Genomic DNA, 16067 nt, shown 5'->3' with positions numbered 1-16067 from the left:
AAATAATTTGTAATGGTACAATTCTCATTTTCATAAACTTCCATTTTTTATCAGTTTTTACTGTTTTAGAATCTCAGTGCTTAGTAGAAATTGTGAATGCATCTAAATGGAAAGCCGTTAGTAAGAATAAAATAAACATTTTAATAGATTCTGTTCTTAAGTGAAAGAAAATGTTAGTACAGCTAAGTTTATTTTGTGCATTAATGTTCTGTTAATTAAGAATAATCAATGTCAGTAAATTTTCCTTTTTTATTTTCCTTGTTTTCTAATTCAGACCAATATCATTGCCTCATTTATAGTTAAATGTTTCTTTTAGACTCTAATATTTCATTTTTGACATCTCATTAAAAATGGGCTCAAACCCAGAAAATATGATCTTGTTGTATTGTATAATATATGGCATGGTCTATAACACAATAACACTTTGTTTCTTAATGATTTAGAATAATTTCTCAGATTTTTGAGTTTAGAAAAATGGCAAAAAGTTAGCATGGTAATTCATGTGGCTAAGTACAGCAGTGTTAAATGTTTAAATGGGTAGTACCCTTGGGAAAAGTGATTGGAGCTTTAAACTTGTACAAATTTGACAGCCTCTCTTCACTTCATTTTTCATCCTAAAGAAGTCTGCAAATATTCTTAGCTCACATCATTATTGCACATCAGTGGTTCTAATTAGCTGAACAGGAGTTTGTCTCAGTCATTGATCATCATCAGCTTCCTGACAGTATCTTTATTTATAGGAATGTTTTCTAAAATGTCTTGTAAATACATAGGATGTATATTAATTGAATTGAATTCAAAAGGTTGGTGATTTTGAAACTCAAAGCAACTTTTTTTTTCATCATATTATTCAAATACAAATATTTATATTGTAGCAGTATTTTCTCTTGGGAGCATTTTCCTGTTACGAAAATATTAGATATCCCGTACCACCAGGAGGAGCTGCTGGACAAATCTCTATATAGATTTTGAGTTGTGATTTTTTTTTTTTCAACTTTGAATCTATAACAATAGTCATTTTTGGAATTTTTTGATTATAAAATACACCATTGAGGTATATATTTTTGAAGCTTATATTTTATATGGAGATTCATATTTCATTTATGACCTAAGCTTTCAGTATCATACCATTCATCTTAATCTGTTGAGAAGTGTGTCAGTTATTGTTATTTCAGAGATTCTCAGATTTTATTTTGAATGATAGACACTTGTTCTGGGAGTTACTATATTCTTTATTCTATAATCCTGTGTATGGGAATTACTTGAGATGTTGTATCTTAGTTTGGGCTTCTGTAAACAATACCATAGACTGGGTGGCTTACACAACACAACAAACATTTCTCATAGTTTTGGAGGCTAGAAAGTTCAATATCAAGGTGCCTGCCAGTTCCATTCCTTGTGAGAGCTCTCTTGTAGACAGCTGCCCTCTTGCTGTATCTGCATATGATGGAGAAAGAGACAGATCATCTTTCTTTCTGATCTCTCTCTCACTAATCCCATTCATGAGTGCCTTATCCTCATGACCTTCCAAAGGCCATACTTCTAAGTATCCTCACATTAGGGATGAGGCCTTCAACATACAAATACAAAACATTCAGTCCATAGCACTTTATTGTTAAACACATATTTCTGGGCCGTACTCTCAGAGTTTTCTACTCTCAGGTTAGGAGAAGGATGGTGCATTTCTAACAAGTTCCTTGGTTGATGCTGATGCTACTTTTCTGGTGACCCACACTATGAGTGGCTCTAGATTATGTACATTCTTGTGTCATAGGAGACAACTGCTCTGGTACCAAGCTAATTTGGCATCTGCCAATAATGCGTTTGTATATAGTCTAGTTTTATCCCTATGTCATTTAAGAGGACCACCAGAATTTATTTTGATATAAGTGGGTATTTTTGGTTTGTTATAAAAGAGTAGGTTAGAAAGACTTTATCCTTGTAAATTAAACTAATTCCTAGAGGTTAAAAATAGATTCACAGCATATTCAGAAAAGAATTTACAGACGCGTTTTCTGACTGGAATTAATATCTTGACTGTCTCAACCTGGGTCTTTGTGCATGGGTAAACCCAATAAGCCTCTGCTCGTGGAATTTGAAGTTCTTTTTCTCCTGATGCATGTACAGTTGACCCTTGAACACTGGAGGTTAAGCTGTGTATAATTTATAGTAGGCCCTCTATATCCTTAGTATCTCCGCATGCACAGTTTCAACCAGTCATGGACCCTGTGGTACTATAGTATTTACTATTGACAAATATCCATGTACAATTGGACCCTGACAGTTCAAACCTATATTGTTCAAGGGTCAACTGTACCTTGAATGGATGTAATATTCTTTTGCAATACTTATGATTTTATAATGGTAAATTAAAATTCAAGTGATAACTTGAGATTGTATGTTAATGACAAGTGATATGCAAGGAATATATATTTTTAACATACAAAATAGCTTGTTTTTTTTTTTTTTTGTCTTTTTTTTTTTTTTTGCCATTTCTTGGGCCACTCCCGTGGCATATGGAGGTTCCCAGGCTAGGGGTCCAATCGGAGCTGTAGCCACCGGCCTACGCCAGAGCCACAGCAACGCAGGATCCGAGCCGCGTCTGCAACCTACACCACAGCTCACGGCAATGCTGGATCGTTAACCCACTGAGCAAGGGCAGGGATCGAACCCGCAACCCATGGTTTCTAGTCGGATTCGTTAACCACTGCGCCACGACGGGAACTCCTGATTGGTGCTTCTTAACTCTAATATCCTGTTGTGCCTTCTAATGCCCTTTGCTTTATTTCACTTCTTCTCAAATAAGGGTTCTTTCTTCCTACCCATAAATTTTGTGATTAATGAGTGATTTAGGTACAGATTTCTATTTGTTTTACCTATTTGTTTTTTCTTTTTCCCCTACAACTGTGGCATATGGAAGTTCCCAGGCCAGGGATCGAATCCAAGCCTCAGCTGCGACCTACACCACAGCTCTGTCAGTGCCGCATCCTTAACCCATTGTGCTGAGCTCGGGATCAAACCAACACCACCACAGAGACAAGCCAGATCATTAAACCACTGTGCCACAGCAGGAACTCCTATTTTTAAAGTTTTTAAAAAATAAAAATGGGTCATCCTGTAAATTTCTCCTCCATTTAATTTTGGTTATTAGTAAATCTCTTCCTATTTTGAGTCTTTTACTTAAAAAATGATAAATATTTTATTCTTAATTTAATTGAATATATAAAGTATTTATGTTAATAAGACCATATTTACATATGCAATAATTATTTTAAATGTATGATATAATGGCTCCTGCAATCAAGATTAAATGTGTTTTGGAGTTTGCACTGGGTGCAGTGGGTTAAAAATCTGACTGCAGTGGCTTGGCTTGGGTTGCTGAGGAGGGGTGGGTTTGATCCCCTGCCCAGAACAGTGGGTTAAAGGATCTGGCATTGCCACAGCTTTGGCTCCAATTCAATCCCTAGCCTTGGAAATTCCATATGCTGCAGGCGTGGCCATTAAAATACCTCCCCCCCCCCCCCCGCCGCCCGCCAAAAGAAAAGATTAAACATTGTTTTAAGTATTTTTTATCATGCATCTAAATATGGAAACTTTTTTTTTAGTGTGAAATTATCTTGGTTATCAACAGTTGTAAGTTGTCGTCACTTGCCATATGGTTTCTAATTAATTCTGAAAGGGCTGTCAACTCCAGATAGTTTAATTTTCTGTAGTTTAATGTGACACTCATCGGGATATAAAAGTTTAAAGAATTGGCTACCAATTATGACTAATAAACTTTCAATATATATGTTTTGTTTCTAGAGAGAAACAGAAATCTGAAACTAAAGACAGAAAAGTTTTAGAAATTCTGCAAGTCAAAGATGCAAAAATACAAGAATTGGAACAGGTTGGTGTTATAACAGAAAATACTAAAAATTATGATATTTGTTTCAAATAGTAGGTCTTTACAGTTATCTTTTTTTATTTCATCTATGAGTTTTTATTTTTATTTTTTTTAGTTAATTTAGGTATTAAGTTAGATTGATTGATTATGAGATTTTTCTTGTTTTCTTTCTTTCTTTCTTTCTTTTTCTTGTTTTCTTTCTTTCTTTCTTTCTTTCTTTCTTTCTTTCTTTCTTTCTTTCTTTCTTTCTTTCTTTCTTTCTTTCTTTCTTTCTTTCTTTCCTTTCTTTTTCTTTTTAGGGTCACACTTGAGGCATATGGAGTTTCCCAGGCTAGGGGTTCAATCGGAGTTGCAGCTGCTGGCCTATGCTACAGCCATGGCAATGATGGATCCCTAACCCACTGAATGAGGCCAGGGATTGAACCTGCATCCTCATGGATGCTAGTCAGATTTGTTAACCGCTGAGCTACGATGGGAACTCTTACAGTTATCTTATATATATTTTTTCCATAATCATAAAGAATATCAGGGTCATTATGTCAACCTATTATTGTAACCAGGGTACTACTTTAGTCAGATTATACTTATTTGTTTTCTGAATTAACATGCTATGTTATTTATACATTAAAAGTCTTAAGATGGTGTTATAATTTTATAATTGATATAGTAACCATCAATCACTCATTTTAAATTAAAATTTTGTTTTTATTTTTGTCAGTTTTCATTCAGTTATGAAACTTGTAAATTTTTAGATGATCCCATTTGTAGAAAAGGTTAACAATAATGGGATGATTCTATTTGATCTTTTGAAAACTGGCATTTTTGAATTATACAATCCTTTCATGTATAACCAGTAAATCATATAATTACATATAACTGTATTTTATATTAAATGTAATTATATAATCAGTATATTGCTACCACAAATATCTATGTGGTCATTGCTTTCAGGAATCATTTTCATGGTGTAACATCTTAAAAATAAAGATTAAAGAAATCTATTTTAAGAATGGCCTATGTCATGATTTAATACTTAAATTCATTTTATATCCAATTGCTCATTATAGGCCTAATTATCAATAATTTTTTTAAATTAAATGGAGATTCTTTTTCGTGACTATGCTTTCCGACTTTTGACTCTATTTTCTTTCCTAGCCAATTAAATAATCATGGGAACTCTCATTTAAGGTTGGTTATTGTCGTTTTTTAAAGGACTAAAAGTGGAAGTTAATGTAGATAAAAGATTAAATTTTTAAAAGTCTCAATATCCATATAAACTCTTTCTAAATTGAATATAGATTCCTATATGGCATTTAAATTTGAAATACGATGCAGCATTGTGTTTTCCTTATAGAAAATGCCATGATTGGTGTTATAATGATAAAATTTTGGAAATTACATTTAGTTTTTTAGGGAGAAAGTTATATTTGCCACCTGAGTATCAAAAAATATCAAAATGAGCTCTAAGGTAAATATTACTACGTGCCTAGTATATTAATTGGGTGAGGCTGTGCTACCTAATAGATACAACCTTAAGACTTAGAAGTGCCAAACATCATTTGTACTCACATTTCATTGAGAAAAAGTAGTCACACGGGCACCTCAAGATTTAGGGGGTTTGGGAAAATGTAGATGCAGACTGAGGAATCTCTTCTTCAGTTATAAATCTTTTCTGTGGAGAGGAATGGATTTTGGCATTCTTTGATACCCTTTGGCATTAAGTTTGCAGTGCTTTAAGGAATGCTCCGTTTACCAGATCTAGTAGTAATGGCATACCCTTTAAAAAAGTTTTACTTTCTTGGAGTTCCTGTTGTGGCTCAGTGGTTAATAAATCTGACTAGGAACCATGAGGTTGCGGGTTTGATCCCTGGCCTTGCTTAGTGGGTTAAGGATCCAGCGTTGCGGTGAGCTGTGGTGTGGGTTGCAGACGCGGCTCGAATCCTGTGTTGCTTCGGCTGTGCCATAGGCCGGTGGCTACAGCTCCGGTTCGACCCCTAGCCTGGGAACCTCCATATGTGCAGGAGTGGCCCAAGAAATGGCAAAAAATCCAAAAAAAAAAAAAAAAAGTTTCACTTTCTTAAATGACAATATATAATTTTCTTTGCTAAATTCTTTTTTTTACTTCCTTTTCCTTGGGTAGATATTATTTTATTATTTACCCTTTCAGTAGAACCATTTAGCTCATGTATAAAATATTAAATGCCCATAAGAGAAATTATTTGTTTTTTTAGGCACCTAATTGTTTTTTAGGACCTTTAACTTCTTAGTGTAAATCATATATATTTTTGTACAGTGATGGTTATAACTTTCTGCAGCATATATTTTCAGTTTAGTTCAACTAATTTTTGTATTAAATGGATATATTATCATGTGATGGTGGAAAATTCAGATTTAAAATTCCTGCTTTTAATGATTCCTGCGTTTCTGTGAGGAATAGGGTGGGAATAAAAGTGAGGTGCAAGTAACCATATTCTGCTACACTAGATTATAGGTTCTGGGTATACACGGTCCCCATCCTCACAGAACCTATAATCTAGTGCCTAAGGAGGTTATTTCATAGTCTACGAGTAACGGCAAGGATCTGAACTATTTTGCAAGAATTAAAGATATGTAAATTAGAACCATAAGGACTTGACAGTAATTTGAAAGTGACTCTTAGGTTTTCAGCCTGGAGAACCCCAGAGAGCAGTGGCATTGTTATCACAAAGAGGGTTACTATGAAGAGGTACAGCTTATTCTGAGAATAACTTTTAAGCTTCTTTTAGACAATCTGTGTTTTAGTTATTGTTGGGAATCCCATTTAGAGTTTTTTTTTTGTTGTTGATGTGGTATTTGCTTTTTAGGGCTGCACCTTCAGCACATGGAAGTTCCCAGGATAGGGGTCAAATTGGAGCTGCAGCTGTAGCTCTACACCATAGCTATGGCAACACTGGATCTGAGCTTCATCTGTGACCTATGCCACAGCTTGTAGCAATGAAGGATCCTCAAAATATTGTTGACTTAAAAAAAAATGCACAACCTAAAATTTGGAGTTAAGTTTTATTTGGGGCAAAATTAGGACTTAAGCCTGGGAGACAGCATCTCCAGTAGCTCTGAGAAAACCACTCCAAGGAGGTGGGGAGAGGGAGAGCTTTTTCAACAAAGGGCAGGTAGTAGAACAAAAGATTTACAGAAAACAAAAAATTTAACGAATTTAGTGTGTTTCTGTGGGAAGATGCAAAGGTCTGGGCTTACTGGAATCACTGATAGGGCACCTCAGATGTTGGCCAGTATTTTTTATTTCTTTTCCAGAGTTCCCTCAGGGCTCACCCTTGGGAGTGGCTGCACTCACAGATGACTGTGACATCTTTTTGTTTTATAAAAAGAATAGCATGGGCGGTAGTATTTCAGATAGCTCCGAAATACCTTTCCAAAGAGGCAGGGGGAAATATCAGTGTATATAATAAAGGTGAGGGAGAAGTGTGCATGCAGACATGCACATATAAAAGTTTGTTGCTGGTCTTGTGAAGGTGACTGCTACTCACAAGGAGCAGACATCACCATGAACGATTTTAGTGTTTTTATAGATATGAGGAGATATAAGAATTAGGCACATAAAATCTTCTCCTAAAAATATCTGACCACCTTGAAGACCTGTTCTTCCAGTTTTCCCAGAGCACAGAATGGTGCTTTGAGTCAGCAGCTGCAGTTGCTCATGATTAAAACCCTGTAGAGGCAGACGGCAAGTGATGGCAAGTGCCAAACTCCAGTTCATACAACTGAGTAAGGTCAGGGATCAAACCTGCACACGCACAGAGACAACGTTGAGTCCTTAACCTGCTGAGCCACAATGAGAACTCCTGAGACTCCTGCATGCACTATTATGCTGACAATTTGGAAGGTTTAGGATCTATATTAGTACTTATAGTGATTTAAGTTTATTATTTTATATATGACATTTAACGCTATACTTTTAAAAATTATAGTACTGTTAGAGTTCCAGTTGTGGCACAGCAGAAACAAATCTGACTAGGAACCATGAGGTTGCGGGTTTGATCCCTGGCCTTGCTCAGTGGTTTAAGGATCCGGCATTGCCATGAGCTGTGGTGTGTAGGTCGCAGACTCGACTGGGATCCTGCGTTGGTGTGGTGTAGGCTGGCAGTTATAGCTCCAATTAGACCCCTTGCCTGGGAACCTCCATATGCCTCAGGTGTGGCCCTACAAAGCAAATAAATAAATAAATAAATAAATAAATAAATAAAAATTCAGGTACCATTGGAGTGCCCGTTGTGGCGCAGCAGAAACGAGTCTGACTAGGAATCATGAAGTTGCGGGTTCAATCCCTGGCCTCGCTCAGTGGGTTAAGGATCTGGTGTTGTCATGAGCTTTGGTGTAGGTTGCAGATGAGGCTTGGATCCTGTGTTGCTGTGACTGAGGCTGTGGCCAGCAGCTGTGGCTCCGATTCCTAGCCTGGGAACCTCCATGTACTGTGGGTGTGGCCCTAAAAAGGAAAAAAAAAATTAAAGTACTGTTGATTTACAGTGTTGGGGTAGTTTCATGTGTATAGCAAAATGATTCAGTTTTATCTGTATGTACATATTTTTTCAGATTGTTTTCCATTATAGATTATTATAAGATGTTGAATGAAGTTCTTGTGTGGAACAGTAGGTCCTTGTTGTCTGTTCTAAATGTGGTAGTTGATATCTTTTTTATTTTTATTTTTTACTTTTTAGGGCCATACCTGTGGCAAATGGAAGCTTCCAGGCTAGGGGTTGAATCAGAGATGTAACTGCGGCCTGTGCCACAGCCACAGCCATAACCACAGCAATACTAGATCCGAGCCATGCCTGCAACTTACACTGCAGCTCATGGCAATGCCAGATCCTTAATCCACTGAGCGAGGCCAGGGATCAAACCCATGTTCTCATCGATGTTAACCACTGTGCCATGACGGGAACTCCAAAGTTTGCTTTTTTATATCTATAACTCTGTTTCTGTTTTATAAGTTCATTTGTGTTACTTTTTTAGATTCCACACGTAAGTGATATCATGTGATATTTGTCTTTTTTTTTTATATATATTTTCCCACTGTACAGCAAGGGGGTCAGGTTATCCTTACATGTATACATTACAATTACAGTTTTTCCCCCACCCTTTCTTCTGTTGCAACATGAGTATCTAGACATAGTTCTCAATGCTATTCAGCAGTATCTCCTTGTAAATCTATTCTAAGTTGTGTCTGATAAGCCCAAGCTCCCAATCCCTCCCACTCCCTCCCCCTCCCATCAGGCAGCCACAAGTCTCATCTCCAAGTCCATGATTTTCTTTTCTGAGGAGATGTTCATTTGTGCTGGATATTAGATTCCAGTTATAAGTGATATCATATGGTATTTGTCTTTGTCTTTCTGGCTCATTTCACTCAGGATGAGATTCTCTAGTTCCATCCATGTGGCTGCAAATGGCATTATGTCATTCTTTTTTATGGCTGAGGAGTATTCCATTGTGTATCTTCCTAAACCAATCATCTGTCAATGGACTTTTGGGTTGTTTCCATGTCCTGGCTATTGTGAATAGTGCTGCAATGAACATGCGGGTGCATGTGTCTCTTTTAAGTAGAGCTTTGTCCGGATAGATGCCCAAGAGTAGGATTGCGGGGTCATATGGAAGTTCTATGTATAGATTTCTAAGGTATCTCCAAACTGTTCTCCATAGTGGCTGTACCAGTTTACATTCCCACCAACAGTGCAGGAGGGTTCCCTTTTCTCCACAGCCCCTCTAGCACTTGCTATTTGTGGATTTATTAATGAGGGCCATTCTGACTGGTGTGAGGTGGTATCTCATGGTAGTTTTGAGTTGCATTTCTCTTATAATCAGCGATGTTGAGCATTTTTTCATGTGTTTGCTGGCCATCTGTATATCTTTGGAGAAATGTCTATTCAGGTCTTTTGCCCATTTTTCCATTGATTGATTGGGTTTTTTGCTGTTGGGTTGTGTAAGTTGTTTATATATTCTAGAGATTAAGCCCTTGTCGGTTGCATCATTTGAAACTATTTTCTCCCATTCTGAAAGTTGTCTTGTTGTTTTCTTTTGGGTTTCCTTTGCTGTGCAAAAGCTTTTCAGTTTGATGAGGTCCCATGGGTTTATTTTTGCTCTAGTTTCTATTGCTTTGGGAGACTGCCCTGAGAAAATATTCATGATGTTGATGTCAGAGAGTGTTTTGCCTATGTTTTCTTCTAGGAGTTTGATGGTGTTCTGTCGTATATTTAAGTCTTTCAGCCATTTGGAGTTTATTTTTGTGCATGGTGTGAGGGTGTGTTCTAGTTTCATTGCTTTGCCTGCAGCTGTCCAGGTTTCCCAGCAATGCTTGCTGAATAGACTTTCTTTTTCCCATTTTATGTTCTTGCCTCTCTTGTCAAAGATTAGTTGACCATAGGTGTCAGGGTTTATTTCCGGATTCTCTATTCTGTTCCATTGGTCTGTCTGTCTGTTTTGGTACCAGTACCACACTGTTTTGATGACTGTGGCTTTGTAGTATTTCTTGAAGTCTGGGAGAGTTATGCCTCCTGCTTGGTTTTTCTTTCTCAGGATTGCTTTGGCAATTCTGGGTCTTTTGTGGTTCCATATAAATGTTTGGATTGTTCGTTCTAGTTCTGTGAAAAATGTCCTGGGTAATTTGATAGGGATTGCATTGAATCTGTCGATTGCTTTGGGTAGTATGGCCATTTTTACAATATTGATTTTCCCAATCCAGGAACATGGAATATCTTTCCATTTCTTTACATCTTCTTTGATTTCTTTGATTAAAGTTGTATAGTTCTCGGCATATAGGTCCTTTACCTCCTTGGTCAGGTGTATTCCGAGGTATTTGATTTTGTGAGGTACAATTTTAAAAGGTATTGTATTTCTGTATTCCTTTACTAATGTTTCATTGCTGGTATACAGAAATGCAACTGACTTCTGAATGTTAATCTTATATCCTGCTACTTTGCTGAATTTATTAATCAGTTCAAGGAGTTTTGGGGTTGAGTCCTTAGGGTTTTTTATGTATAGTATCATGTCATCTGCATACAGTGACAGTTTTATCTCTTCTCTTCCTATATGGATGCCTTTTATTTCTTTTGTTTGTCTAATTGCTGTGGCCAGGACTTCCAAAACTATGTTGAAGAGCAGTGGTGAGAGTGGGCATCCCTGACTTGTTCCAGATTTGAGTGAGAAGGCTTTCAGTTTTTCCCCATTGAGTATTATATGTGCTGTGGGTTTATCATAAATGGCTTTGATTATGTTCAGGAATGTTCCCTCTATACCCACTTTGGCGAGGGTCTTGATCATGAATGGATGTTGAACTTTGTCAAATGCTTTTTCTACGTCTATTGAGATGATCATATGATTTTTGACTTTTTTTTTTGTTAATGTGTTGTATGATGCTGATTGATTTGCGTATGTTGAACCATCCTTGTGAACCTGGGATGAACCCAACCTGGTCATGGTGTATAATTTTTTTGGTATGTTGTTGGATTCGGTTGGCTAAGATTTTGTTGAGAATTTTTGCATCTATATTCATCAATGATATTGGCCGATAGTTTTCTTTTTTGGTGGTATCTCTGCCTGGTTTTGGAATGAGGGTGATGGTGGCCTCATAGAATGTCTTTGGGAGTATTCCTTCTTCTTCAACCTTTTGAAAGAGTTTAAGGAGGATGGGCACCAATTCCTCTTTATATGTTTGATAGAATTCACCCGTGAAGCCATCTGGTCCTGGACTTTTATTTGTAGGGAGTGATTTTATGACCTCTTCAATTTCATTTCTAGTGATCGGTCTGTTCAGTTGGTCTGTTTCTACTTGATTCCGTTTTGGCAGGCTGTAAGATTCTAGAAAATTGTCCATTTCTTCCAGATTGTCATACTTGTTGCCGTATAGTTATTCATAGTATTCTCTTATGGTTTTTTGTATTTCTGCTGTATCTGTTGTGATTTCTCCTTTTTCATTTATAATTTTGGTTATTTGGGTTCTTTCTCTCCTCTTTTTAGTGAGTCTGGCCAGGGGTTTGTCAATTTTGTTCACCTTTTCAAAGAACCAGCTCTTGGTTTCATTAATTTTCTCTATTGTTTTTTGAGTCTCTATTTCATTGATTTCTTCTTTGATCTGTATAATTTCCTTCCTTCTGCTGACTTCAGGACTTTTTTGTTCTTCTTTTTCTAATTCGTTTAGGTGGAGGGTTAAGTTGTCAGTTTGGGATCTTCTTTTTTGAGAAAGGCCTGTATTGCTATAAATGTCCCTCTGAGCACTGCTTTCGCAGCATCCCATAGGTTTTGAGAGGTTGTGTCTTCATTATCATTTGTTTCAAGGTAGTTTTTAATTTCCTTTTTGATTTCCTCATTGACCCATTGGTTTTTTAGTAGCATGTTGTTTAGTCTCCATGGAGTAGGTTTTTTGTCTTTCCTTTTCCCATGGTTGATTTCTAATTTCATGGCATTGTGGTCAGAGAAGATACTTGAGATAACTTCTACACTCCTAAATTTGAGATTCGGTTTGTGTCCCAATATGTGGTCGATTCTTGAGAATGTTCCATGAGCATTTGAGAAGAATGTGTATTCTGCTTTTTTTGGATGTAGTGTCCTGAAGATATCAATGAAGTCTAACTTTTCTATTGTTTCCTTTAGGATCTCGGTTGCTTTATTGGTTTTCTGTCTAGAGGATCTGTCCATTGATGTGAGGGGGGTATTTAGGTCTCCTACTATGATTGTATTCTCATCAATATCTCCCTTTATGTCTGTTAATATTTGTTGTATGTATCTGGGTGCTCCTATATTTGGGGCATATATGTTGAAGATAGTAACATCCTCTCCTTGGATGGATCCCTTAATCATTAAATAGTGTCCTTCTTTGTCTTTCTTTATGTCTTTTGTTTTACAGTCTATTTTGTCTAATATGAGTGTTGTGACTCCTGCTTTTCTGTCATGTCTATTGGCGTGAAATATTTTTCCCCACCCTTTCACTTTCAATCTATATGTATCTTTTGTCCTAAGGTGAGTTTCTTGTAGGCAGCATATTGAAGGTTTTTGCCTTTTTATCCACTCAGCCACTCTGTGTCTTTGGATTGGGGCATTCAGTCCATTGACATTTAAGGTGATAATTGATAGATGATTATTTATTGCCATTTGAACCTCGTGTTCCAGTTGATTCTATGGTTCTCCATTCTTCCTTTCTTTCTTTTTTTTTTTTTTTGGTTGGATGGTCGCCTGTTGTTATCTGCTTGAGTGTATTTTTTTTTTCATTTTTTGCAAATGCAATATTTGGTTTTGGCTTGTGGTTGCCCTGTTTTTTAAATATGCTAACCCCTTCCCATAATTGTGTGTTTTAGCCTGATGGTCCTGTAAGTTCAAACACTTCATTACTATACTAAAATTAAGAAGAGAAACATACAAACAAACAAAAAGGGTTATTTACTTCCTAACATCCCTTGCCCACATTTTATGGTTTTGATGACTCTTTTTTATTTTTTTCTTTTTAATTTTATTTTGTTTGAAGCATGTTCATGATTAAATCTGTATGCTGGCTTATTTGAGTGACTGCTCTCTGATTGCAGTTTCCTCAGTCCTAGTTCTTCCTCTTCTTCTTCTTCTTTTTTTTTTTTTTCTTTTCTTTTTTCTTCCCTTTCCTTCCTTACTTTGTGGTTTAGAGAAGCCCTTTCAATATTTCCTTTAACCTGGGTTTTGTGTTGCTGTATTCTTTAAGTTTTTGTTTGTTGGGAAAAATTTCTATTTCCCCTTCTATTTTAAATGATATTCTTGCTGGATAGAGTATTCTAGGTTGCATATTTTTTCCTTTGAGCACTTTAAATATCTCTTGCCATTCCCTCCTGGCCTGTAGTGTTTCTGTAGAGAAATCAGCTGATATTCTTATGGGGGTTCCCTTGTAGGTAACATTCTGTTTTTCTCTTGCTGCCTTTAGGACCCTCTCTTTATCACTAACTTTTGCCATTTTTATTATGATGTGTCTTGGTGTGGGTCTGTTTGGGTTCAGTTTGTTTGGGACCCTCTGTGCTTATTGTATCTTTAACCCAGTGTCCTTTAGATTTGGGAAGTTTCCATCGATAATTTCTTCAAATATATTTTCCATCCCCTTATCTTTTTCTACTCCTTCTGAAATTCCTATTATGCGTAGATTGGCCCGCTTTATATTATCCCATAGGTCTCTTATATTGCTTTCCAGTTTTTTGATTTGGTTTTCTGTCTGTTGACCAGATTGAGTGATTTCCATTATTCTATCTTCCATATCACTGATTCGTTCTTCTGCATTATTCATTCTGGTTTTTACTGCCCCTAGTTCAGTTTGCATCTCTGCAAATGAATGTTCTAGTTTTTCTTGGCTCCTCCTTATATTTTCTAGTTCCTTTCTGAGGGTATCTGCATTACTGTTCATATCTTCTCTTAATTCCTTCAGTATTTTCACTATTTCTCTTTTGAACTCCAGGTCTGTCAGACTGCAGAGATCTGTTTCATTGTTGACTGTTTTAGGTGAGTTCTCCTGTTGGTTTGACTGGGGTGGTTTCTCAGCTTCTTCATCTTGCTTGTTGTTTTCTTTCTCCTGAGGGAGTTCTACTCTCCGTTATTGGGCAGTGTTTGCCTTGTCAGTGCCGTGGAATATTTCCTGAGGGCTGGTGTTGTTGGTCAATCTTTTTTGAGGCAGTGTGGCTTTTCTGGAGTGTTGATGGGGTAACAGTGTTTCTTTGAAGCAAAGGAGGGCTTCCTGAGGGCAGACAGGACTGGGAGGTCCACACCACGATGGTAGCAGGTTTTACTTGGTCATGCAGAGTTTGCTCTGGTGTTTTTAGGCTGTGGGGTTCTTGCAGGGGGTTGGCGGTGTTGGGCAGCTGTTTCTCAGGAGTGCAGCACCCCCTGGGGGCTTGAGCAGCTATCTGGTTCCCTGAGAACCTAAAAGGCTCTTCCCTAGGGCAGCCCAACTCAGAAGCACAGCCTGAGAATGTAGGCGGATCTTTTCACAATCTGGCGGAGCTTGTTGCAGCTTTTCTGGGCTACAGGGGGTCCTGCCTGGAGCTGGCAGTCCTATGCAGCTGGTCCACTAGGTCTCAGCACCCCCTGGGGGCTTGGGTGGATAGCAGGGCTGTTGGAGACCTAAGAGGCTCCGCTCCTCCCCGGGGCAGCCCGACTCAGAAAAACCGTCTGAGAATTAGGCAGATCTATTCACGGCCTGGCTAGGCTTGTTCTAGCTTTTCTGGGCTGCAGGCCTTTTCTCGGGGGCTGGTGGTGTTTGGTGCTGCTCTGCGGAAGTGTAGCCCCTCTAAAAGCCAAGTGGGCCTGTGCAGGGACAGTCCCTGCGGTGGTAGGCTTCAGGCAATTGTTGAGGCCAGCCCTCCTGGATGGCAGGCAGCCCCAGGTTCGGGGAGAGTGTAGGGGGTGGCGGGGGTGGGGGGAGGGAATGCACTGGGAAGCACAGCTTTCAGCTAGCTAGTGGGCCTGTAAGCTTGCTGTGGCGTGGGGGGTATTCTATGGGGACCCACCCCTTCTTCTCTCCCCTCCCCAGCACGGGCGCAGACCAGGCTCTTCTCCCAGGTTCCCTCTGATGGGGCTTTCCACTTCCCCACCCCTAGAGTATTGTTCCCTTCCTCTGCGACAGCTTTGTTTTCTAGTCTCCCAGGCAGTCTCTGCCCCGTCAAATGGTTTCTAGACCTCCCAAGCAGTTTCCGCTCTGCCCCGCCCCCCAGCCCGGGGACTAACCTCCTGGGCCGAGGTCTCGGTGCCCAGCCCCCACCCAGGCGTCCCCCGGCCCTTTCTCGTGAATAACCTTCGGAGGCGAGGTCTCGGTGCCCAGCCCCCACCCAGGCGTCCCCCGGCCCTTTCTCGGGGACTAACCTTCGGAGGCGAGGTCTCGGTGCCCAGCCCCCACCCAGGCGTCTCAATTTTTGGTGACTGTGCCCGTAGTTCAGACGGTCCGTTGGGTTCTTGATCGGCTTTTCCGTACTCCAACTTACTGCTACACTCTCCTCTGCATCTGGAGATTTCTCCGGTTTGTTTGATCTTTCCCCCGGTAGGTGACTTTCCAGGGTGCGGGAACCCTTTCTCCTCTGCAGTTCCCTTTCGGGAGCGCCCGTCCCGCTCGGATTCACCTTCTCTCACTCTCCTCTTTTCTCCCGTTCTGCCCAGTAATGTCACGAACTTCTTGCCGTTATTGGAGTTTAGGTTC

The 16067-nt window shown here is 38.8% G+C and overlaps 1 protein-coding gene across 4 annotated transcripts in view; it reads left to right on the top strand.

Moving 5' to 3' along the window:
• CNTLN (centlein) overlaps nucleotides 1-16067 on the top strand; it is a 326116-nt gene that overhangs the window by 69201 nt on the left and 240848 nt on the right. For all 4 annotated transcript variants that reach the window (XM_021063284.1, XM_021063278.1, XM_021063282.1 and 1 more), the window contains exon 3: nucleotides 3805-3889. In XM_021063284.1, the coding sequence (XP_020918943.1) occupies nucleotides 3805-3889 (85 nt within the window). The remainder of the gene's footprint in view (nucleotides 1-3804; nucleotides 3890-16067) is intronic.

The sequence above is a fragment of the Sus scrofa genome, chromosome 1, assembly GCF_000003025.6.
Source record: "Sus scrofa isolate TJ Tabasco breed Duroc chromosome 1, Sscrofa11.1, whole genome shotgun sequence".
NCBI classification, from domain to species: Eukaryota; Metazoa; Chordata; class Mammalia; order Artiodactyla; family Suidae; genus Sus; species Sus scrofa.
Note: the sequence above shows the minus strand (reverse complement) of the source record. Positions and strands in the feature narration are given on the sequence as shown.